The sequence below is a fragment of the Antechinus flavipes genome, chromosome 5, assembly GCF_016432865.1.
Source record: "Antechinus flavipes isolate AdamAnt ecotype Samford, QLD, Australia chromosome 5, AdamAnt_v2, whole genome shotgun sequence".
NCBI classification, from domain to species: Eukaryota; Metazoa; Chordata; class Mammalia; order Dasyuromorphia; family Dasyuridae; genus Antechinus; species Antechinus flavipes.
The window spans coordinates 147,091,291-147,115,902 of record NC_067402.1 but is presented as its reverse complement, the minus strand read 5'-3'; the positions used below and the strand labels follow the sequence as shown (position 1 = coordinate 147,115,902).

At 33.4% G+C, this 24,612-nt stretch overlaps 1 protein-coding gene across 1 annotated transcript in view; it reads right to left on the bottom strand.

Annotated features, from left to right (window-relative positions):
* Window positions 1-24,612, bottom strand: part of CCDC146 (coiled-coil domain containing 146) — a 178,466-nt gene that overhangs the window by 42,160 nt on the left and 111,694 nt on the right. Inside the window, exons 7-11 of the mRNA XM_051962015.1 lie at window positions 21,707-21,780; window positions 19,429-19,656; window positions 16,205-16,391; window positions 3,325-3,420; window positions 2,490-2,660 (exon numbers count right to left, since the gene is read on the bottom strand). Of these exons, the coding sequence (XP_051817975.1) occupies window positions 2,490-2,660; window positions 3,325-3,420; window positions 16,205-16,391; window positions 19,429-19,656; window positions 21,707-21,780 (756 nt within the window). The remainder of the gene's footprint in view (window positions 1-2,489; window positions 2,661-3,324; window positions 3,421-16,204; window positions 16,392-19,428; window positions 19,657-21,706; window positions 21,781-24,612) is intronic.

Here is a 24,612-nt window from a genome sequence, read left to right as displayed (position 1 = left end):
CTCCCAAATGAACACCAGGTCAAAGAGAGTGACTTCCTCCTCCCCACTGCTTAAATAGGGTGTAGGAGGTCACACACACAGCCAATTAGAGAAGAAGATGCCCCCCATTAATGATGTGATCTCAATGGCCAGAGTTCTCGCCCATGAGGCAGTCTCTGTTTACTCACAGAAATCACTTCTGGGGGTATCAAGCTTGATTGCTTGTTTACTTCCTGTTGCACTGAATGAGATCTGACACTTACAATAGCAGAGCTAAGTGGATGCCACTAGCAGAAAATCATGAAAACAGAATGGCTCTGGACAGGTTGTTAGCAGCAGGAGGAGTAATTTATGGAAAATTAAACCTGTCAAATTGTCATCTAGAAATTGACAGTAATGGACAAACTGTAAAAGATATTACTGAAGAGATTAAGAAATTAGCCCACGTTCCGGTGGAAACTTGGACAAGTCCCTTTAACACTTTTTGGTTAAGTTGATTCAATGGATCTTATTTGGAAACAAATTGTTAGGATTACATAAATTGCTTTATGTGGCCTCATATCCCTAAGATAGTGTATACCATGCCTTACTCAATTGATTATGAGAATGGTTTCAAAGCACTGTCCAGAGTACAGGGAATATTCTTATATCTGAGGGTAATAATGTTAAAATGATAATTGTCAAGGATAATAACTGCATCAAGAGTGAAGATGAATGCAGACTGATAAAATTTGACAGCATTATTTGGAAGCAAAATCCTTATTAAAAAGGGAGAAATTGTTAAGAAATGGGGTTTTGCAATCTTAGTTGTTTTACTTCATAGATATCCTTGAGAAAGGGTAAATCCCCAGAAAATGTGCTAGGCTTGCAGTTAAGGAAGGAGAGAAGAAGGTTGCCTGTTGGACAGCAAAAGATTGGGAAAGTAGAGATATAACCAATAGCATCAACTCAAAGAACAAAAGGAAGTGTTGTTCTAGTCACATTTTGCTTAGAATTGGGCATACTATTCTCTTATAAGAGAATTGTAATCAAGGATCTTGACTAATAGGGATCCTGATGGGAGGAGTAGGGTTAACTAACATAAAAAGTATTGATCTGGACTCTTTAAGGTGGGTTCCTATTCTATGGAATTGGATACAGCTGTTCCTACAAGAATGTAAAATAAAATCTTTCCATTATTCATCAATTATTAGTTAAGTTCTTAGTAAGATGTTTTGTTTCTTATATGAGCCTCTTAAAGGAAGAGAGGATGAAGAAAAGGGAAAATAAGAGTATATTTTTGAAGTTGGGGGCAGCCAAAACAAAAGTAGGATCATAGGAAAGTACATGGTAGATGAGGAATGGAGAGGCCAGTTTGGCCAGATTATTGTTAAAAGAAGAACAAGGGCAGCTAGGTGGCACAGGGGATAGAGCACCAGCCCTGAAGTCAGGAGGATGAGAGTTCAAATCTGATGTCAGACACTTAACATTACATGGCTGTGTGACTCTGGACAAGTCACTTAACCCCAATTGCCTCAGCAAAAAAAAAAAAAAAAAAAAAAAAAGAAGAAGAAGAAGAAAAAGAAAATTCCAGTTTGTCCTTTGGCAAGGATGTCAGGGAAACAAAAAGAAGAGCTAAGGCTATAAAGATAGTGTGAGGCCAGATTGTGCAATTTAAATATTAATTTCACATATGCTAAGTTTTTTTTTTTGACAAAGTTTTAAAACAAAAGCAGAAAACAAGGAAGGGTTTTCTCCCCAAGAATAAGGTTCACATCCTTAAAACAACAGTTCACATTTGTATGCTGCTTTTATTTTTACAAAATATTTTTCTTACAACTCCTCTGCAAGATAAATCATATATATCATTACCCCCATTATATAGATAAAAAGAAACAAAAAACCAAAGCATACACAGTTTGAAGACTTGCTTATGGTAACACAGCTAGTTAAGTTTCAGAACAGGGATTAAGCCCATCTCCTTAATTCAAGCCTGTTGCTCTCTCCACTAAAACATGCTTCCCTCTAATACATATTTCCCAAGAGGAAATACGAGGACATCTAGCTATGGCAGCAAGACACTACTATGGTGGCCTGTAAAGGGAGTGGAATTGAGTCTCTCAGTGAGGAAAACAAAAATTTCAGACTGCTGCTTTTCTTGATTCTTTCCTTCATGATTCTTGCCTTGAACTTTTCTGACCAATGGCTAATTATATTTACTTTCCCTGTGGCTCCTGCTAATGCAAATTCAGCTCCCTGGAGCCACTGCTTTTTCTGAATATTATTTAATCAAAAGTACAATTATGATTTCCTAATGGGATAATGAAACCTCATCTTATTAGGAGATACTCTACATCCCATGGGACATGTTTTGTTAGATTTGAACATAAATGGAGTCCCTGTTAACTTTTGAGTATTGTTTTAATAAAGATTAGATCACCATTAGACCACCATCTAGTTTGAAGCAAGAAATCTTCCATTGATAATATTCACATGTAAAAACAAAAGGATAGACAGAGAAGTGCTTTTACCTGAGCTTTTATGTAATCTTTGGCTTTCTTTTCTCTCTCCTCTATTTTGATTTGTTGCAGACGGGTAAGATTTCCTAATTGTGTTCTGAAGAATTCCTGCTCCTTATAAAGCTTGCTTTCTTCTGCAATGTATTGTTCTAACAATCGGGCCTCCACATCTGTTACGATTTTCTGTTTGGAAACACAGTGCAGTAATAATAATTTATCTTTTGGTAGGTGCAATATCTTGGTCTATCCAAGTCTGTGACAACTTTGTTAAAAACAAAATAATCTCAACCCTCAAATCCAAATCACTTCATTTTTGAATGTACAACTCATACATTTGTACAATAGGAAAACATGTTTTATCATATTTTTCTTTTAAGTCAATAAAAATTTTGATTTTTAAAACTACCTTGGCAATATCTTTAATAAATATGGATTTTTCATTCTATCTGGAGAAATTAAAATATCCATTAGTTGCTTTATAACAAATTATTTTTTTAAAATAAAAAGTGTTAAAATAATTTTGTAAATTTTTAATATAATTATAATTTTATTTAAAAACCAGTATTATTTTTTATGTGTATGTGTCCTTGGTTTTAAAGTTTTTGAAGCTGTAAAGAGCTGTCTTTCATGTCCATATCTGGCAAGGCTATTTTAATTTTTTGGGAGGGAGAGAGAAACAGAGAGAGAGTTCAAGGAAAGTAGGGTTCGCTTGAGATTTAAAGACATGAGAAAAAAGCCCTCGTTTTCTTTCAAAGGGCCCCTTTTGATAGGATTCTATGAAATTTATTTAATGACTTCATATTTGCATCCCTTATGTAGAAGGCCCAAATTGAGAATTAATATTAACCTGCTGGGCCAAATTCCTTTTAGCTAATTCAACTTCTTTTTGAAGGTCTTTCCTCCTCTCCGTTATTAACAACTCTTCTTTAGGTATGCCATCCATCTGAAAAAATTAAAAGATTTATACAGACAATTAAATACACAAAAGGAAATGATCCAATACCTCATAGGTAATTTCCTGAAATACATTTTAAAATTTTATCACAAGTTCAGATTTTACATATATATATTATATATGCATTTACATACACACATCTGTATCTCAATTTTTGCTATATATGGTTTGTAAAGAGATTTACATTAATCATCTCATTGGAATCTTACAACAACTCTGTGAGGTAGGTTTTATTATTATTCTCATTCTACAGATGGGTGAGCTGAATCTAAGACTAAGAGCTTGCCCAGGATCATATAACAAAAAATATCTGAGACAGTATTGGAAGTCATATCTTTCTAATTTCAGGTCCAGCATTTTGTCAGAACCTAACAAATGTCCTATCACTGACATTTAATCAAAACCGCAAAAGCCACAGAAAAAGTACTTATATTGCAGTAACACCTTTTATTTGCGCCATTCTCTAATCTGCTTTTCATACTGTTGCCAGAACATTTTTTACAAATAAACCTATTCATGTCCCTCTGTTCAAAAATCTTTAGTAGTTCCCTATTATTTACTATCTTTACATATCCTTTGAGAATTTATCATTTGGGGAATGACTTGCATTTTCATAAATTTGACTCATTTCTCTATATATTTGAAAAATGTGACTATCACCAGTCTTCCTGACCTATGTCTTACCATTGGACTCCTGTGGACTCTGGAGGAGAGAGTGAGGCTGATGACTTTATACAGCTCTGTCTTACTTAAAATCCCCATTCACTTACAAGTCAAGATAAATCGGGACAAAACTTCTGATGTCCTTGATCCTCTTTGGAAACAAAGGACAAACATCATTTCCTACACATAGAGAACACGAGAGAAAATTCTTCAAAGTATTTCATATATAGAACTTAAAATATAATTGTAGAATGAATCAGTTGCAAATTTTTAAAAAGTATATGACTATTCTTATTTTTTCCTTTCTTATTTTTTCCTTTTTTGATCTGATTTTTCTTTTACAGCATGATCAATATGGAAATATGTTTAGAAGAATTGCACATGTTTAACCTATGTTGGATTACTTGGTGTCCATGGGAGAGGAAAGGTGAGAAGGAAGGGAGAAAAATTTGGAACACAAGGTTTTGCAAGAGTGAATGTTAAAAACTCTTTGCATGTATTTTGAAAAATAAAAATCTATTATTATTAAAATAAACAAATAAAGGTATATAACCAGTTTTATAGATGAATGAAAACCATAGAAGTTTTCAAGCAAAAGATGAACCAAAGAAATGAAAGAACATTTCAGAAAGGAGGTGAACTTCAGATATAAGTTCCAGGGAGTCTATTAATTTCTTTTTGGAATCAAAGGGAAAACTCCTGTCTTATTCTTGCTGGAGCTTAATATTGGCAGCCTGCTACTTGAAATGTGGAATTACAAATGGGGATCATCATTTGTAGCTCATAGGAGCTACATAATTCATAAATACAAAAACCACTGTGGAAATGTGCCCATCATTTCTTCTTTAATCAAAGTTCCCAGTCAGACTTTTCTGAGCTCTATAGAAAATAAAAATAAAAGCTAAAAATTATTATTGCTTTAAGGTTTGCAAAGCACTCTACCAACATCATCTCATTTTATCCACAACAAGCCTGGGAATCAAGTGCTTTTATTATTCATCTACAGATGAGAAAACCAAGGCACAGCTAAAATGGCTTGCCCACAGTTACAAAGCTTGTAGATGATTAATGTCAGATTTGAACTTAGATTCTACTAATTCCCGATCTAGTATTCTATCTATTATACCATGTAATTGCCAATAGTACTATTTGCTACAAACAGCTGATGGCACTATTTGTTACAAATGGCAAGATGTCTTGCCTGAAAAGAAAACAAGATTCCACCCAGAAGCAAACCTTTATTTTTTAAAATAATATTTAAATAATATTTTTTCCAAATAAATGCAACATAATATAAATTTTAACATTCACCTTTGTAAAATCTTCTGTTCCAAATTTTTCTCCCTCCCTTTCTTCTCCCTCCCCCCAAGACAGCAAGCAATTCAATGTAAGCTAAACATGTGCAATTCTTTTAAACATATTTCCATATTCATTATGCTGTATAAGAAAAATGCTAACGGAAGAGTAAAAAACCACCAGCACCTTTACAAAAAGGTGAAAATACTGTTTTGATCCTCACAGAGTCTCCAGAGTTCTTAATCTGGATGCAGATGGAACTTTGTATCCCAAGTCTATAGGAACTATCTTGAATCATCTCAGTGTTGAAAAAAGCCAAGACCAACCATCATACTTGATCATCACACAAACTTGTTATTACTGTGTACAATGTTCTTTTGATGGTTCTTCAGCATCAGGCTGTATAAGTTTCCAAGCTTTTCTGAAATCATCCTGCTGATCATTTCTTATAGAACTATTAATAATATTCCATAATACCCATATACCATAATTTATTCATTCTTTAGCTAATGGGCGCATTTAATCCACTCAATGTCTAGTTTCTTACCACTATAAAAAAGGGCTCCTATAAACATTTTTTACATCATGGTTCACTGAATCTCTATGAATTAAGAGTGCCAGGATATCTTACTTATTATTAAACTTTAACAATCATTTGATCTCCAGTAATATTCAAAATGAATGGCACAGATATGTAGTCACATTTTCAGATACTGCAGTAATATTAACCTCTAATTGATTATATTAGACACATAGGCAAACCTTTGTTAATTTATGAATATAGTTTTTGATTATAAATTTAATTCTAACTCAAAATAGGGTTGCAAGTTTCACTCTATTTATGACTGCCAAATACTTCTGACTTGTGATGTGGTGCTCACATGTTTCCTTTCTTTATCTCATTTTTTCATGGACCTATTTCAATCTGTGTGATCTTGAAGACTACCCAAACTTATCACTTAATTTTAAGGATATGAACCCAATAACACTGTCTTTCATCTGCTATGTGCTATATCTTCATTTCCAATGCCAGTATACCAACTGGAGTATTATTGGAAGGCTATAGCAATGCCTACCTAAGTATTATACTGGATCCATATTCAAAACGCACAATATTGTGTGAACTCTATAAAACTTTAAGACAATCAATTGAGAGAAAAACTCCCTAAAGCCATCTGGAAAAAAAATTAGGTAGATAGAGATTTAACTAATCATTAATGGAGAAAGAAAAAGTTCATCAAATTCTAATTATGTAGTCTGAGAAGATTAATTTATTAATATTCTCATCTTTGGCAAGGAACTAGGTAATAGGCAAATCAACAATGTCATAATTCTACTATTGTAAACATCAAATTATTTAATATTTGTGAATTTCTTTGAGACTTATCTGTTTCCATACTATTCCAATCTATGAGTTTTGGTGCCTGCAGATCTAGGAAGGGCTATTTATTCTGGTCAAAGGCCATAAAAGCATCAAAATTAATTGTACCTTGGGAAGAAATAAGAGAAAGCAACCCAATGAAATGGCCAGTATTTTGAAGATATTGAACTGTTGCTTCTGGGTCTAAAAATCTTGCTAATGTTATAATTGGCTCTAATGGCCAGACACTTACTCCTAGTGTAGCTAAGGAATATGATGTCTGGACTTGGTATAAATCAACAATCTCCTAAAAGCAAAGGGAACTTATTAAAACTTAAAAAGGATGAAAAATGAATTTTTAAAAAAAATTAGTGTAAGGGAAGATATTGTCCAATGGAACCTTCTGTTTTAATATTAGATTTGTCCTGTTTCTAATTTTGTGAACAGAGTGAAAATATTAAAATGGTTAGCAAAACATAGGCTCATTAGTCTTTGTATTGACCACTCACTGAGCAAGTGTTACTCTTGTCTTTTGATAATGAGCTTTTTTAAGTCAGAGATAATGTCTTGCACTTTGTTTTTATTTAAAAATTTCTCTGTTATATAATCAAACTTCCAAAATATCTTTAGTCAGATAGCCAAACTTTTGTTAAGATATTATAGAATCTTAATTGTTAAAAGAATTATATAACATTTTAATATAACAGTTCAAAAATATTTGTTCATGACAGTCATATAGCTTTTATGATCCTGATGGGTTTTAAGATAATTATTTTATGAATTAAATTTGCAAAAATGTGATTTTAAACTCACAATTAAAAATTAAACTTTCATGAAACGAGTTTAATTTTTAATTTTCTTCTATCCTGGAAAGTTTAGAACAGATTGTTGAAGGTTTATAAAGCATATGTATAACAGAGCTATGATCTATATTTATATAGATTTATATTTGTGTCTTCTGAAAAGAGGGAATTGTCATGAAATATGTCCAATATGAAGCAAGGTAGAAATACTTTGTGATTTAGCATTTTAGAAAAGCCATGATTTATTTAATCAGTATGGGTAATTCCTTCACTGCTTCTGAAACCAATGCCTCCTTACTCTAGTAGGTTATCTTTGTTAGTTATTAATGGCCAAAAAGTTTATAACTTGCTGTTCAGCTGTCTTGTAAACAGTTTCTCTAAACTTAACTTGGCTGGTTCTGAGATGCCAGATACATGTTCCATTACTAGATTTGTACTCCAAGTCTTTTCCTAGGGGAAATGGTCCATTGGAGTACCAGTGACTATATCTTTGGGAATGATCTATATGAAGATTGCAAACGTGACAGGAAAGGCTAATGAGGAACACACTGCTCCCAGGCTTGATTAATTAGTATTTACCTGAAGAATAATTGTTGAAAAGTCCACAACTAGAGCACAGTATTGAAGGGAAGGTAGGAAAGTAGGCTTTCGGAAGATGAAACCTGAGAGTTTTATTTATCTTATTTTTTTCTTAAAGATTGAAAGGTTTGCATTCTCCAATTGATAAATGGTCAAAGGATATGAACAGACAATTCTCAGACGAAGAAATTGAAACTATTTATAGACATATGAAAATATGCTCCAAAATCATTATTAATCAGAGAAATGCAAATTAAGACAACTCTGAGATACCACTACACACCTGTCAGATTGGCTAGAATGACAGGGAAAGATAATGGGGAATGTTGGAGGGGATGTGGGAAAACAGGGACACTGGAGAGCAATTTGGAACTATGCTCAAAAAGTTATCAAACTGTGCATACCCTTTGATCCAGCACTGTTTCTACTGGGCTTATACCTCAAAGAGATACTAAAGAAAGGAAAGGGACCTGTATGTGCCAAAATGTTTGTGGCAGCCCTGTTTGTAGTGGCTAGAAGCTGGAAAATGAAAGGATGCCCATCAATTGGAGAATGGTTGAGTAAATTGTGGTATATGAATGTTATGGAATATTATTGTTCTGTAAGGAATGACCAGCAGGATGAATACAGAGAGGACTGGCGAGACTTACATGAACTGATGCTGAGTGAAATGAGCAGAACCAGGAGATCATTATATACCTCAACAACAATACTGTTTGAGGATGTATTCTGATGGAAGTGGATCTCTTCGATAAAGAGAGCCTTAATTGATCAAAGATGGACAGAAGCAGCTACACCCAGAGAAAGAACACTGGGAAATGAATATAAACTGCTTGCATTTTTGTTTTTCTTCCCGGGTCATTTGTACCTTCTGAATTCAATTCTCCCTGTGCAACAAGAAAACTGTCCGGTTCTGCACACATATATTGTATCCAGGATATACTGTAACCTATTCAACATGTAAAGGACTGCTTGCCATCTGGGGGAAGGGGTGGAGGGAGGGAGGGGAAAAATCGGAACAGAAATGAATGCAAGGGATAATGCTATAAAAATTACCCTGGCATGCGTTCTATCAATAAAAAGATATTAAAATTATCAAAAAAAAAGATTGAAAGGTTTGAAAGCTAAGAAGGGGACTTTAGACTTGATGGAGTAAGAATGCAGCAAAGTGTATATAAAACACTTTCGTAGGATGCAGTAGAAATCAGTTCTAGTCCCTGTTGTAATTTTAATTAGCTTTATGACCTCTAGTAAACCATTTCTCAGTTCCCTTGTTTATAAAATGAGGGGTTCCTTCTACAGCTAACATTTTATGAAATAAGGAATTTTTGAAAACTTTTCAATAGGACAGTGACAATATACAAATGATGCTTCAATAATGTGCTTGGTAGATGGATGAAGGAGGGATGAGAAGAGAAAGACCTGAAAACAGAGGATCCAGATTAGAAGCTGTTGCAATAATATAGGCTTATATTGCTAAATATCTTGGCTGGAAAAGTAGCCAAGAAAATGCATAGAGGAGAGAGTTTGAAGAAAAAACTAAAAAGACTTGATATTTGACCACCTTAGGTGGTTCCTCACCTAAGGAAGAAAGTTTGGTGTTGTTCCCGAATTTAGATTATTTAATGGTTTGAGATCATATTTAGCATACAGCTTTATTTGGCAGGTTTGAGCAGGTTGCAGCACCTTGCCAGTGATGATTTATAGGTTAGAAGTAGTCTTTAAAAACAGAATGTAAGCCTGTTACTACAACAGCTTTTCATCTGGGGTTCATGGGGACTAAGAAGAATTCCATAAACTTTGTTGGTTTTGTTTTTCTTTATCTTATTTTTTTAATTAAGGTTTTTTATTTTCAAAACATATGCATAGATAATTTTCAACATTCACCCTTGCAAAACATTGTATTCCAAATTTTTCCCCTCAAATCATATATATATATATATATAAAGCATGTATAATTCTTCTGTACATATTTCCACAATTATCTTGTTACCCAAGAAAAATCAGATCAAAATGGAAAAAATGAGAAAGAAAACAAAATGCAAGTAAACAACAACAAAAAGAGTGAAAATACTATGCTGTGATCCACATTCAGTCCCTACAATCCACTCTCTGGGTACAGATGGCTCTCTCCATCACATCACCATTGGAACTGGTGTGAATCACCTCATTGTTGAGAAGAATCACATCCATCACATAATCTTCTTGTTGCCGTGGACAGGCAGATTATTTGGGCAGTATATGTGGGATGAATAGGGAGAGTGAAGACTGAAAGGAAGATCAATTTGTGGGACATTACAGTGGTCCAGTAAAGGGATAATGAAAATTGGAATTAGGTTTAGTGGCTTTTTAAGTGAAAATAAAGGGATAAATCCAAGAGGTATTATGGAATTTGAACTGACAAGGCTTGACAGTTGGTTGAATGTTAAAGTTAAGGGAGAAGGCAGATATCAAAATTGATTCCAATATGACAAATGGGAAGATGGGAATAATAATATTATATAATAATAATAATAATAAGTGGGAAGATGGAAATGTCCTAACAGAAATAGACAGGTTTGAGAGGAAAAGAGGAAGTTCCATTTTGATCATATAGAATATGAGGTACTAATTGGACATCCAGGTAAATATGTTTAGAAAATTATTTGAAAATGCTATTTAGAAGAGAGAGTAGGACTAAATTTATAAAGACAGAGACTAGAACAATGGAGGAGATGTTGGGTGAAGATGTATAGTGATTTTTGAGTGTGTGGAGTAGGAGAGAGGAGTAAATCAGGAGGGATGGCCTCAATTTTCTCAGACAAGTATGAGGGGAGGTAGTCTACCTCAGTGATCTTCAAGAAGTCTTCCATTTACCCAATATCTATTCCATAGGAATTCTTCTAGGTCTTAAAAAATTATCAGTGAAACACCCAAGATGTATAATATTATTCCTTAACAATTTGATATAACTAAAACATTTCCTTGATAACATCTTATATTTCAATTCTTCTATACAATGAATCTTTAATAATATTATTCTGTCTACTTATTCCTACCATGTGCTTCCTTGATTAATCTTTAGGACTTCCATTTTGGTTCCATGGAGATTGTGGTGATGTCTGTTTCATAGTCATAAAGCATTAATGGAAGAATATTTTTGTTAAGAACTCAGTTTTTTGTGAGAGAACAATTTGAAATCATTGAAAATGTTGCATGTTAAAATTTCAACCCAGCCTATGCTATATCCAGTAATTTAATTTGTTTGTCCCAAATTTTTGTTGCTTTTCAGTCATTTTTCTTGCATCTGTGTTTTATTTTGATTAGCTGTATGTAGATTTCTTTAAGGAAGATCTCTAGTATTCTGAGTTACCTTGATGTAATGAGCACAAAATCATTTACAAAGAAAAGAATCATCTATAGGGAATCCATCTTTCATTTGAAATTTGTGTTTCACATACTCTGTAAGAGTGGCCAAGACCTTTGGAGAATATTCATATCCCTGTTTTTATCCTTAACTTCATAATGATAATCAGAGTGTTGTTGAAAAGAAGATAGCTCATTGGTTATATCTTGAAGAAATCTTGTATGATTTCAACAGAGCCATTAAAACCATGTGGTGAAGTGCCTTTAAAATTGTACTTGGCTATTCTGAACTAAATGCTTTAAAAAAATAACAAACATGGTACTATTTCTCTTGTGCTTTGGATAGCTAGAACAATGACTAGCACATAGTAAATTCTTAATATAATTTTATTGAAACGAAGAGGTGGTATGTTGCAGAGAATCATTAGAGAAAATTTGCCTAATTCTTTTTCATATTTTGATTAAAGATGTCCTCAATACATACATAAAACTATTCCTATTAAATTTTTTTAAGCTAAGAAAATAGGTAGCTCATTAGATTTTAATGAGTTCTTAGGAACAATAAGGTAGCACAGTAAATAAGTACCAGACCTGAAATCAAGATGATGAATCTTCTTGAATCTGAATTTGTCTTCAGGTAAGCTTGCTAGCTGTGTGCCCCTGCGTATATCACTTAAGCCTGTTTGCTTCAGTTTTTCCATCTGATAAATGTACTGGAGAAGGAAATGGCAAACCACTACAGCATCCTTGCCAAGAAAAACTCAAATGGAGTTGCAAAGAATCTGACACATTTGAAATGATTGAATAACAATAGCCATCGCTATATGGAAGGAGATAATACTACCACCTGTGATTAAAAAAAATCTTCTAAAAATTTCTTCCCCTTTATCTTCAAAATTTATCATCTCTGGCAAGAATTCCTTCTATTTATAAGTGGTAACATCCAAATATTTTTTTAAACTTCATTTTAAGAGCTATTCTACATTAATTCAGCAAGCATTTATTAAGTACTTGCTATATTTTTCTCTCTTTAACATGTGGTTAAAATTGTGGTATTAACAGTCCATATGGACTGATTCCATTGCTATTAAAGACAGGAAGAGATTAGTTTAGAAAAACTCTGAAATCTGTTTAATTTTACAGCTCTGTTTTCCTTCTAATCCAAATTTGTTCTTGAGACATCGGTTTGGCTGGCTCTTGCTCTCTTCTGTTTTTCTTTGTTTAATGAGAGAATATCTTCTTCTGTAATATTTTACAAATGAATGACTCCAAACCAGTGTTGTTCCTGTCATGTTTCCACTCTACCTTGAAATCAAGTGTTACCTGGCTGAGGTGGTTTATAGACTTTTGTCATCTTTATTTTGATTGACTTCATTATATTTCCTTAAGATGATGATGATCAGAGTTTGTCTTTGCCTTTTTGACATTTTTCAACAACTTGTTAGGTTGTTAATTGAGCAAAATATAGTCATATTATATATGTGTGTGTGTGTATACATATGCAATATCTATTTATCTTGTATCCTTATTGAAAAATTGAATTGTTGAAATCATTTGAATTAAGATATACATCCATTTAAATAATAGAATTTGTCTATTTCATTCTTTCCAACAGATGTTAGCACATATATTTATCTTCATGTAAGTCTTTGTTCTTCCTCTTTATTAGCACAGAAAAAAAGGATTATCTCACACATTGTTGCATTTGGTATACAATGAAATTCAACTCCTTCAACTCCTTAAGTTTCTTCTCCCCAAAGTTACTACTTCCATTTAATTATAATTTCCTTAAGTCTTCTAGTTCTTCTAGAATGTAAACTCCTTTGAGGGTAGGGATTATTTTGTTTTTGTTTTTGTGTGCTCAGAATTATTTCAATTCCTGGATTTTTTTTTCTTCCAGTCTGTCATTTCATCAGCTTTCAAGAGTTTCTGGGAAGGAAACAAACTCCCACTACAATGCTGATTGGCAACTGGCACTTTGCTAAATAAATACTAGGAGGGAGGTGGGCAACAAATACTTATTAAGTTCTTATTATTTATTATCTGTGTTAAGCTTTTTACAATTATTTTAGTGGAATACGCTGATTTTGCTGAATCCTTGTTAAATCCTATTGAATTAATTCATAACAAGAAAGTAAATATTGATGAGGTTTAGTTTCTTCAGTAATATTATCAATTTATATTAATTAATATGTATATATTAATTAAAACTGTGTTATCAACATGCATCCCCTTTCCTGAGCATCATCACTGTGGAAATGAAAGAGGCTACACAGGAATGAGAAACATTTGATATTTTGACTTATTTCATCATTTGCCAAATTTAAAGAATTCATTATCTAGTGGTCAAGTGGATGATCTATTTCTTCATACAACTAGTTACACACTGTTGCCTAAATTATACATAACATTGTTCTAACTTGGTAGAACTTATCAGAGGTGGTTATCCATTGGTATCGTTTTTAATATCTTTGGGCTCATCTTCATGGAACACTGAAATCTTGAAGAATTGTAAATCCATCTTTTTTTTTTAATTTATATTTCTATCATTTTTTTTTCCTGGAAACTGTCCTACAAATAGAACTATCTGAATTTTGGCAAAATGTTTTTTTCATTCATGACTTCATTTGATTTTCACACCATGAATGTGTGAATGACAGAGCAAAGATTGCTGTCTTTTCTTGATAGATTGAAGTATGTGAAAGTCATGGTTCACAGTTTGAAAGAATTCAAAGACATTCTCTTAAAGTCACAAATGGGTTTATACCATAGTTGACAGGTTAGTCTCTCAAGAGAGTCTAGCTATTCGTAATAATTTGGGGAGAGCTTTATATACTGAAAACTTGTGACTTAGCCAACAGGCTAACAGTCTACAAGGTTGTAAATGATAAAAAATAAGGAAGGAGCCAGGATGTCTTTTATCTAGACAAAGAGACAGGATATCTTTTAGCAAGATCAATCAGATAGAATGAGTTTTTTTGCATCAAAAATAAGTACATTTTTTAAAATCTGGAAATATAGTTTTGGGTAAACTCAGCTCTGACCCATCATCTCCCTTTCTGTCTTTTGGGGAGAGGAAATTCTGGGAACAAAGGTTTGGGACCTATGACTCTGATGTAGGTAAAGCAAATATTATTCTCATTTTTATAGGTGAAGAAATTGAATCTTTGAAAGGTTCTTTTGGCCTTGGCTTAGCTTCTTGGAAATTGGCGGCACCAGTCAATCAGCCAACAAACATTTATTGAGTACCTACTGTGTGCCAGGAAGCACTTTTCTATGCACTAGGGATACAAAAAGAGGCAGAAGATCGTCCCTGTTCTCAAATAGCTCACAGTCTAATGGGAGAGACAACATGCAAATAACTATATAGAGGCTAGCATACAGGATAGGTTTCAGACAATCAACACAAGGAAGCACCAGCATTAAAGGGTATCAGGAAAAGCTTTTTGCAGAAAGGAGGATTTATCTGGGACTTGAAGCCAGGAAAGCCAAGAGGTAGAGATGAGGAGGGAGAAAATTAGAAGGAGGTGAAGCAGTCAGGGAAAACGTACAGCGTCAGAATAGCAAGAGGGCCTTTGCCACTGGATTTCAGAGTATTTGGGGTTCTTCTGACTCTAAATGCAGGGCTCTTTCCAGGGCTCTTTCCATCACAAACTGAGAGATACATTAGTTACAGTTGAGAATCTGGCTCTGTGGGGTGGAGGGGAAATGTATGTGACACACTTTTAAGATTAATCGGTATTATTACCATTTTCTCCATCCCTTAATACTAGAAAATCAAGTAAACAATAAATGAAGCCCTGATTGGTAGTATATTCTGGTTTGTGAGGTGTAAAATGTTAATAATGAAAATTTAACAAGAGGCAAACTGGCTCCAGAGCATTCCTATAATATTACTCTTCCCTACCAGTGGGAGATATTATGATTTCTACTTCCCAACTACCCCTTTATATACACCACAGACTAAGGGCCAATTCCCTGTTTTGAAAAAGTACTGGTCCCCATTTTACTGTTGTAGGCACCTAAGCAGTGAGGAGGAGAAAACACTGTCAAGAATGCCCAAGTTCAAACCTGACCTCAAATATTTACTAACTGTGTGACTCTGACCAAGTAACAACTTCTGTGTGCCTCTGTTTCTTCATGAAAAAAATGGGGATAGTAGTAGCATCTCCTATGCTGGATTGTTGTGAGGATCAAATGAAATAATAATCAGAACAGGAGGTATTCTTTAAATGTGGGCTAGTTATTGGGCAGTTAAATGGTCCAGCAGAAATAATGTTGAGCCTGGAGTCATGAAGAACCTGAATTTAAATATGACCTCAGACACTTACCAGCTATGTGACCTTGGGAAAGTCACTTAACCCTGTTTGTCTCAATTTCCTCATCTGTAAAATGATCTGGAGAAGGAAATGGCAAACTACTTTGATATCTTTGCCAGGAAAATCCCCAAAGAAGTTACAAAGAGTCGTTCACAACTTAAAATGACTAAACAAAAAATATATATATTGATTATCATTGTAGGGTAGTACAAATGACAAAATATCATGTAAATATACTTAATTTTCAGCTGCCTAGTCCCTGATCTCTGCTTTTTCTTTTTCTTTTTTCTCTTTTTTATCGCTAGTTAAAAAAAATACACAAAAACCCCTACCATGAATTTACTAAAATATGTTCATTTACATATACAATGCTGACCACATAGCCACAATAGGTGAACAGCACATACCTCTAATGTGAGTCGCTGATGCAGTGCTTGAATTTGAGCCAGTGAATCCATGCTCACTTTCAAGAGCAACTCCATCTTTTTTAAATTTCTGATGTCTCGATCTTTCTCTCTCTGCTTACGAGTGACCTCATCATGGAAATTATGCTTGTCAATGAGGCAGTTACGCAAGTTGAGGTCCGCTATCCCTCTGAAGAAGGAAATTGGGGTGGGGGCATTAGCTACCCAGAGACTTCTCTTCTTTTTCTATTACAGCTATTCATTGATGCCCATAATTCAAGGAATGTAGATAATAATGTTCAACATAAGAAAGTACATGGAGATATTCCATCATGATCCCTGAATCACAGTAAACACTGCTAACTGTAACATAAAGATTCAATTACAGTTAATGTCAGTGTAAGCTAAGAGTCTAAGAAGGTTACCTGAAGTGGAAACATGAATAGTCTGACATCTAACTGAATAGAGAAAATATGTGTATCCCTAATACATATTGGTATTGAGGAGGTGTTTCTTTCTGGGGGAAAAAATCATTCATTGAAGAGGTCATTTCTCATATATATCAAGAACTGAGTAAGATTCATTTTTTAAAAAGGAACATTCTTAAATTGATAAATGATCAAAAGATATGATCTATGCCCAAAGTACTATAAAAATCATGTAAAAATCTATGCATGAATCTGAAGAGATTTTTTTAAAAAAGGAAAATAACCTATATGTATAAAAAATATTTATAGCAGCTCTTTTCTCAGGGCAAAGAATTGGAAATTGAGGGAATGCCCATCCATTGAAGAATGGCTAAATAAATTGTGGTATGTGATTATGAAGGAATATTATAGTTCTATAGGAAATAGTGAGCAGGATGCTCTCAAAATAATCTGACAAGTCCTCCATGAGCTAAACCAAAGTCAAATGTTTTGTGTACATAGTGATAGCAAAGTTGTGGGGTGATCAGCTATACATGACTTTGCTATTCTCAGCAGTACAATGATCTGAAGGACTTGTGATGAAAAATGCTGTGCCTATCTAAAGAAGGAAGTGACTGTGTCCAAATGAAGACTGAACCATACTTTAAAAATTTTTTTTCCTTAAGGTTTTTTTTTGGGGGGAGAGGTGACTTTTTTTTTAGCAACATGATTTTTATGGAAATGTTTTGCACAACTTCACATGGGCCTTCTCAATGGAGGGGGTGTGAGGAAGAAGGGGAAGAATCTGGAACACAAAAATTTTTTAAAACAAAAGTCAAAAATTTGTTTTACATGTAACTGGAAAAATAAAAAAGATATTTTTAAAAAGAAGAAATATCATTCATTGTTTTGGAAATTATGTAAATAATGGCAAGCTCTGGCATGTGTATGTAATTCATGAATTATAAAAATATATATATATATGACTTTTTAAAGAAATAATTCTGAGTATTAAATAGTTTGATCTAGGAAAGAAAGAAGAATGAAAATATCAATATGTTCCAATTATTTTTAAATAATTCATTCAAAAGACATAGCTTTCTCATTTGTGGAGCTTGTTTGAAGTTAATATTTTATTCTGAAAGAGGGAGAAAAGGAGTGTGGAATTAGAGGAAAAGGAGTGAAAAATGGAAAGAGGAGAACAGAAGGAGAGAAAGGAGGAGAAAGGGAAGAAAACAAAGGAAAGAGGAGGAAATGAGAAGAGAAAAGAGAGAGACAAAGACAGAGAGAAACACACAGAAAGAGAGAAACAGAGAGAATGAGAAGGCACTCTGTGTCCTTTGATACTGTTATTTAAAATTAAAGATAAAGTCCCATATATACAAAAAATATTTACCACTTTCTGTGGTAGCCCAAACTAGAAACAAAGTTGGTGCAAGTCAAATGGGAAGCAATTAAGCAAATATGTGAGTGTAAGGGAGTATAAAAAAGGCTCCATGGAAATTTCACTGGCTTTGGAATCTCTTGGGTTGATCATGCACTAGTGACATTGGGCAAATCATTCAACCTCCTTGATGACTGTGTGGTAAGAAGTGAGAAACGAGAGAAATTCAGAGAAATTTGGGAAGATCTGAATGAATTGATACAGGATATGGTATGAAACGAAAATCTAAATAATGATTGCACAAATATGATGGAAAACTAACACTGATATATATCAGAGATAGAAAAGTATAGGAAAATTAGTTTCCTAAATACAGATTCTCAAAAGAATTAAAACAAAAAAATAAAGATCAGAACCATTAAAAGAAAACTCAGCTTGCTTTTAAAAAAACCTGATGGTGAAACACCTCTTATGAGCAAGGTGATGGCTATCAAAGAAGAACATGGGCAGCAGCTGGCACTCTAGTGCACAGAGCGCTGGACCTGGAGTCAGGAACACTCGTCTCTCAAGTTCAAGTCCTGCCTCAGACACTTTGTAGCTGTGTGACCCTCTCTTAACCCTGTTTGCCTCTGTTTTCTCATCTGTAAAATGAGCTGGAGAAGGAAATGGCAAAGTATTTCTTTCAAGAAATCCCATCACAACATAGCATTTTCATTCTTTTTGTTATTGTTTGTTTGCATTTTGTTTTCTTACTATTTTCTTTCCTTTTTGATCTGATTTTGTTTTTTTGTGCAGCAAGAGAATTGTATAAACATGTTTACATATATTGGATTTAACATATATTTTAACATGTATAACATATATTGGATTGCCTGCCATCTAGGGGAAGAGGTTGGGGGAAGGAAGAGAAAATTTGAAACACAAGGCTATGCTAGGGTCAATGTGGTCAAATTATCTGTGCTTATGTTTTGAAAATAAGAAGCTTTAATTAAAAAAAAAAACAAATGGGGACATGAAGACGGGAGCATGATGGAAAAAAAGAATGGCAAACAACACCAACAACAGAAGAGTCATACATCCTCAGATATGACCAATGTGTGCTTGGTTTGTTTTGCTGTATTTACAAAGAGAAAGTTCTCTTGGTGAAGTTGGTTGGGGGTGGGATGGGTATAAACTCCTTCAGGCCAAGGACTCTATAGCTTCTATTTCTAGAATAGTCCCTGGAACACAAAAGGCATTTAAAACTAAATTCTAAATTTGAATAGGAAAGTGATAGTAATATAAAAAGGAAGGAGGAAAAATACTAAAAAGGGGAAAATAACATCATAGCCCTGTTCAAAAGCTTAATGATATTTTGTTAATGCATAACATTTTAAAAACATTTTTGAGTCTTTAAAAATTACCAAAAAATCATATCCCAATATCATACAACTAACCTTTCAGCCAGTAAAGTGGCTTCATTTTCTTTGGTTAATTCCAATAATTTTGTCAGTTGGTTGAATTCTCTTTCTTTGATTTCAAGAAGGGCTCTCTTCCCTTCTACTTCCTTTAACACCTCCTCCTTCTCTGTCAATAAACTATTAACTTTGTGTTCTGATTTCTTGAGAATTTCACTTATCTCATTTACTTGATCTATCAACACTGCTCTTTTCTTCTCGGTATCTCTATGGGAAAAGTTTGTAAATGATAATTTTATATAGTCAAAGAAATTCATCCTCTCTTCTCACCTCCTCCTACTGGACTGTCCTCTCTATGTAGTTTAGTTGGAAACCCGGTCTCTTGGGTCAACTGCTTCTGCCAGACTTGTTCCAGAACTATTTTGGAAGCAGCTGCTTGGATTGTTTTGAATTCAGAAAGCTTAGAAGGGCAGAGAAGGTGAGAAGTAGAAAAGTGGGATATAATGGGTACACTTTAAATTTACTAGTTCCCAAAGCTCTTCAGAAGGAGGGTAGATTAAAAAAAATTAATAGAAGGGCAGAGGTCATTAAGAAGGAACGAATGGTGGTGAGACACAAGGCCATCAGTAGGAAAACATGAAAGGGTAGGGGGCTGGCACTATAATAACTCAATTCTCTGGCATAGTCGGGGACTGAGGCACCCTTGACAACTGCAGTTTCTACATAATTGAAAGCAAATTCACAAGCAACCAAAGGACTAGAATTTACATTTCCTGTACAAGAATAACTCAAAAGATCAAGCTGCATCAATTGACACATTGCATTTTTTTAATCCCTAAGGAAAAGAAAATAGAAAGAATGAAAATACTTATTTCAAAATAAAATTATAATTACAGTTTTGTAATAAATAAATTTGTCTACTTCCCTGCCTGACTCAATAAACAGAAGTTTTGTTTTTTGTAGGTATTTTTTTCCCAATTGGACCAGTGATTTCTTTGGTATAGGGAAATCCCAATAAGGGTATTCTCTTTCTCAACATAGATGAGCAATTTATAAACTTAGCAAAGCATAAGAATATTGAATATAATTTGATCTTTTTGCTAAGGACTCAGGGTTGAGATGAATATTTTTATTGTTAGCATGTGTAAGGTTTAAGACTTAATAGTCTCTATTTACTCTGCTCTTCTCAGTGTGGCTCAGTAAAGTCCTTGGGTCTACTGAGTTGTCCTGGGTTGTTTCTTCCTATAATGCATGCAAACTGGGTGGATATGCTGTTTAGGTGGTATTTCTTTTCTCTCTGCTATCATAATAACTGCTCTTTTTCCTTCTATTGAGAAATCAGGGATATCTTTCTCACCCTTCCTATCACTGCTTCTATCCTTTTCCCCTGCCTTCTTGTCTCAACTTTTAAATTTTCCTGCTACTTCTGTTACACTCTTAGAATTTCGTGCTAGAAATAGTTTTGTTTCTGAGGCCCCTGAATCTCAGCTACAAGGGTAAAATGACATATCTGCTCCCACTTACAGGCAAACTACTCCAATATCTAAACCAAAAAAAACAAAACCAAAATAAAAAACAAAAAAAACAAAAAAAAAAACTGCAAATGGGGTCTCATAGAATAGGATTGCAAGTAAACAAACCTAATACCAGCAACTAGCTTGATCAATGACCATCTCTGACTGACATCTGATGTTCTTCTAAGAGAGTCTATTTGTGTGAGTCTGCCTTTTTTTCTTCTACCAACCAGTAAAATCATTTCCTCTTCTGTTTAGCAAATAGATTAACCACAGAGTTACTTCTTTATGTCTTCAGATACCCTTTTCTTTTTTTCTCACTGCAAATCCTTTGGAAAACTATTTATTTTATGACTATTTTGGGCTTTTGATGGAACTATATATTTGAGTACTAGATACATGAAAATATTCCATAATTGTGGCTTGTATTTACCTAGAAAAAATGGATTCTTACTACTTTAGTCCATCTTCATATTTTATAAGTAGGTAGATAGATATACTTTCTATCTATACCCACATAAGAATTAAAGAGGAATTGTGAATTAGATAAAAAACCTGGCTGCATAAATGTTGCATATATATATGCATGGAAGTATGATTGTATGTAGGCAATTATTTGCTCTACTGATAAAAGTTCTTTCTTTTAATGTATTTGATATTTGGTACTCATTTAAATTCTCAAGCTATGCAATTAATTTGATGAACTTTGTAAAAAAAATTCCTATATATCTAAATTACTTTCTTATTTTATAGTATATATTTATTACTGTGAAAAATACTTTAAATAAAAATTTAAATCATACAGTAGTTTTCGGATTATTTTGTCTATTTCTTTTCCAAGTTGCAAAGGGATGTTTTGATTGCGGACCACTTCATCCTAGTAAAAAAAGGAAAACATTAAACTAAGTTGTCTGATATACATCTCTAATTCATACATTTCTGAGAATTAAATTTTGTTAATTTTCCTTTGATTTAGCATCTATACATTAACATCCATTATAACATTTACACATATACTATATTATCAACACAATCTAGGCCAATGTTTTTCCTCTCTAATTTTAGCTTGGGAGGATGGACTTGGCCAATATTAAACATAAAATTTATTTAGAAGTTATAAGTTAATTATAAAATATAATTTATAATTTATATTCTTACATAAATATAATTAATTTACTTTAAAAACATAAACATATGCCACGTAGTGCTTTTAGAAGAAGTTTTATGGTTTTGAGGCTAATGTCAATCTATGGCTTCAGTGTAAAGAAAAAACTATATACATAAAGCTCGTTCCTAAAGTTGAGAAATAATGAAACTGAAATAATAAATATATTAAAATATCATTATATTTTATGAACTCCTAGATGACAACTCTCTATGCTACAGATATAAGAATGAATATATCTTTAAGAACTCTACTGATACACTGGACTGGAAATGAAGCATTTTTACAAACTCAACTATTGCCCACAATTGCTAAGACAGAAAAGATCCATCAACATTTAAAGATATTATTTTAAATAGATAATAATAATAAGAAGAAGACAGGCTGATATCAGATTGGTATCGGATTTGTCAAATGTAACTAAAAATGAATTACCTCTGCATGAAGCTTTTAAAATGACTAAGATCTAATAATAGAATCAAAATGTTCTTTTTGGACAATATCCCTATGAACTCAGGCAATAATATATGAAAAAGAGATCACTCAAATGTCTGAGAAATGAGAATTTGTAAAAACCTGAAGGCTAATGATAGCAATTCAGGAGCAGGTCAATGTCACCAATAACTATTCTTAAGAATTACCATTGGCCATATAAGCACATTACCATAGGCTATAAAAATTTAGTGTCTATTAAATACCTAATAAGACATAACCTGATGGCTAGATTATACATACAAATTTATTATATTTTGCATACTAATAATGGCAAATCCCTCTACTACAAAAACAGATTTAAAATATCCTGAATAACTCAAACAATAAATCATATTAGAACTGAATCATTACTATGTACTACTATCATGGATTGCCTACATTGGAACAAAACATTGATCCATAAAAACTTAAGAACTTATCTTTAAATCACTGTCACCATACCAAAATATTCATAACCTCCAAGCTGTATGACAGAAAAAGTGTCCTTCCTAGCAGAAGAGACAAAATGCTATGGAACACAATGAGATATAGATGATCCCTGATGCCTTTTTTGTTACTGAGACTGTACTGAAGAAGCTCTCAGTGAGCCTCCTCAGGACGAGTCCATCCTCATCCTTTTGTCTACCACAAAAAAAAAGTTATTGTATCCATTTATGCATCTCCTTAATGTTCTGAATATAGTTTGTCCTTGGACTACTGTTCTTTGAATACCATTGGAAAAAGTGGGAAGAATGAAATAACCTACATCATTAAACCTTTTTATCATCTATCTAGCTCTTTCACATTTGCTTAGTTGTGAGGGTCAAATGAAAACCCTGTAAAATAGGCAGGACATTATCTATTTTATAGATGAAGAAAATGAGAGTAGGACTAAGCACCTTGTTCATGGGAAGAGAGTTGGGATAGAATTAGAACCTGAATATTCTGAATATATACTTTTTACTACATCTTGATGGATTAGGCTTTCTCCTCCCCAGAAATAAGACTTCTGGGTTCTAAAATATGGAGAAACTACTAGACCTAAAGCTGAGAACACTAGGCATATCAACTTATGCCTAGAATAATTGGTGTTAACATGATTTTTTTCAGCATTAAGGAATTTAGGATCATTGAAAGTGTTAAATAGTATTTCAAAATGACTTAGACCAATTCTAGACCCAAATCATTGTCCATCTATAGACCTTGTTCAAAACAGATTACTCAATGCATTATGGATCCATTCTAGGCTTCCCACCCAATTGCATATAAAAATTTGGGTAATTTGTTTTTTAAAATCTGCTTTGTAGCTGTTGCATGATTAACTATAATAATCAAGCTGCAGCATTTTATCAGGGATGACTTGCATGCATTAAATGTTCTAAAATGTCATCAAGAACATGTACAACTAAACTGTTGTTTGTTACGTTACCATGACATAACTAGTCACGTAATAAGAATGAGGGATAATTGATGTACATCTGGAATAATTACCTTTATATCTTTGAAATGTGAAAAGAAGGCCTTAGAGAAGGCCTCTAATATCTAAGATCAAATGAGAGTATATAAAATACTTAACAAATCTTAATAATTATGTTATTAATTTGTGTTATTAAAATAATAATTGGATCAAAACAGTGCAAGCAATCTGTATAGTGAGTAGGGTACAGGAAAATGCTCTCAGTTTAGACCCTAAAGATGTGGGTTCAAATTTTGCTTAAATAAATGATCAGTTATATGATCATGGACAAGTCACTTTATTTCACAAGGCTTCTGTATACTGTCTTCCATATTGGAGACATTGATATTTGCATTATCTACTCACGTTTTGTTGTTAAACAAAGTACTTTGTGAACCTTAAAATGCTACATAAATGTGAATTATCATCATCATCATCATTAATGGAAAGACAGGGAGACAAGACATACATAAGACAGGAAATCTCTTAGAAGTTGTGATCTTCACTACAGGAAGGTGGACAGATGATGAAGCTTGCTGAATACCTCTTCTTAGAGAGGTGATGGATTCAAGGTATGGAACATGGCAAAATCTTTTGAACATAGACAATAAGAG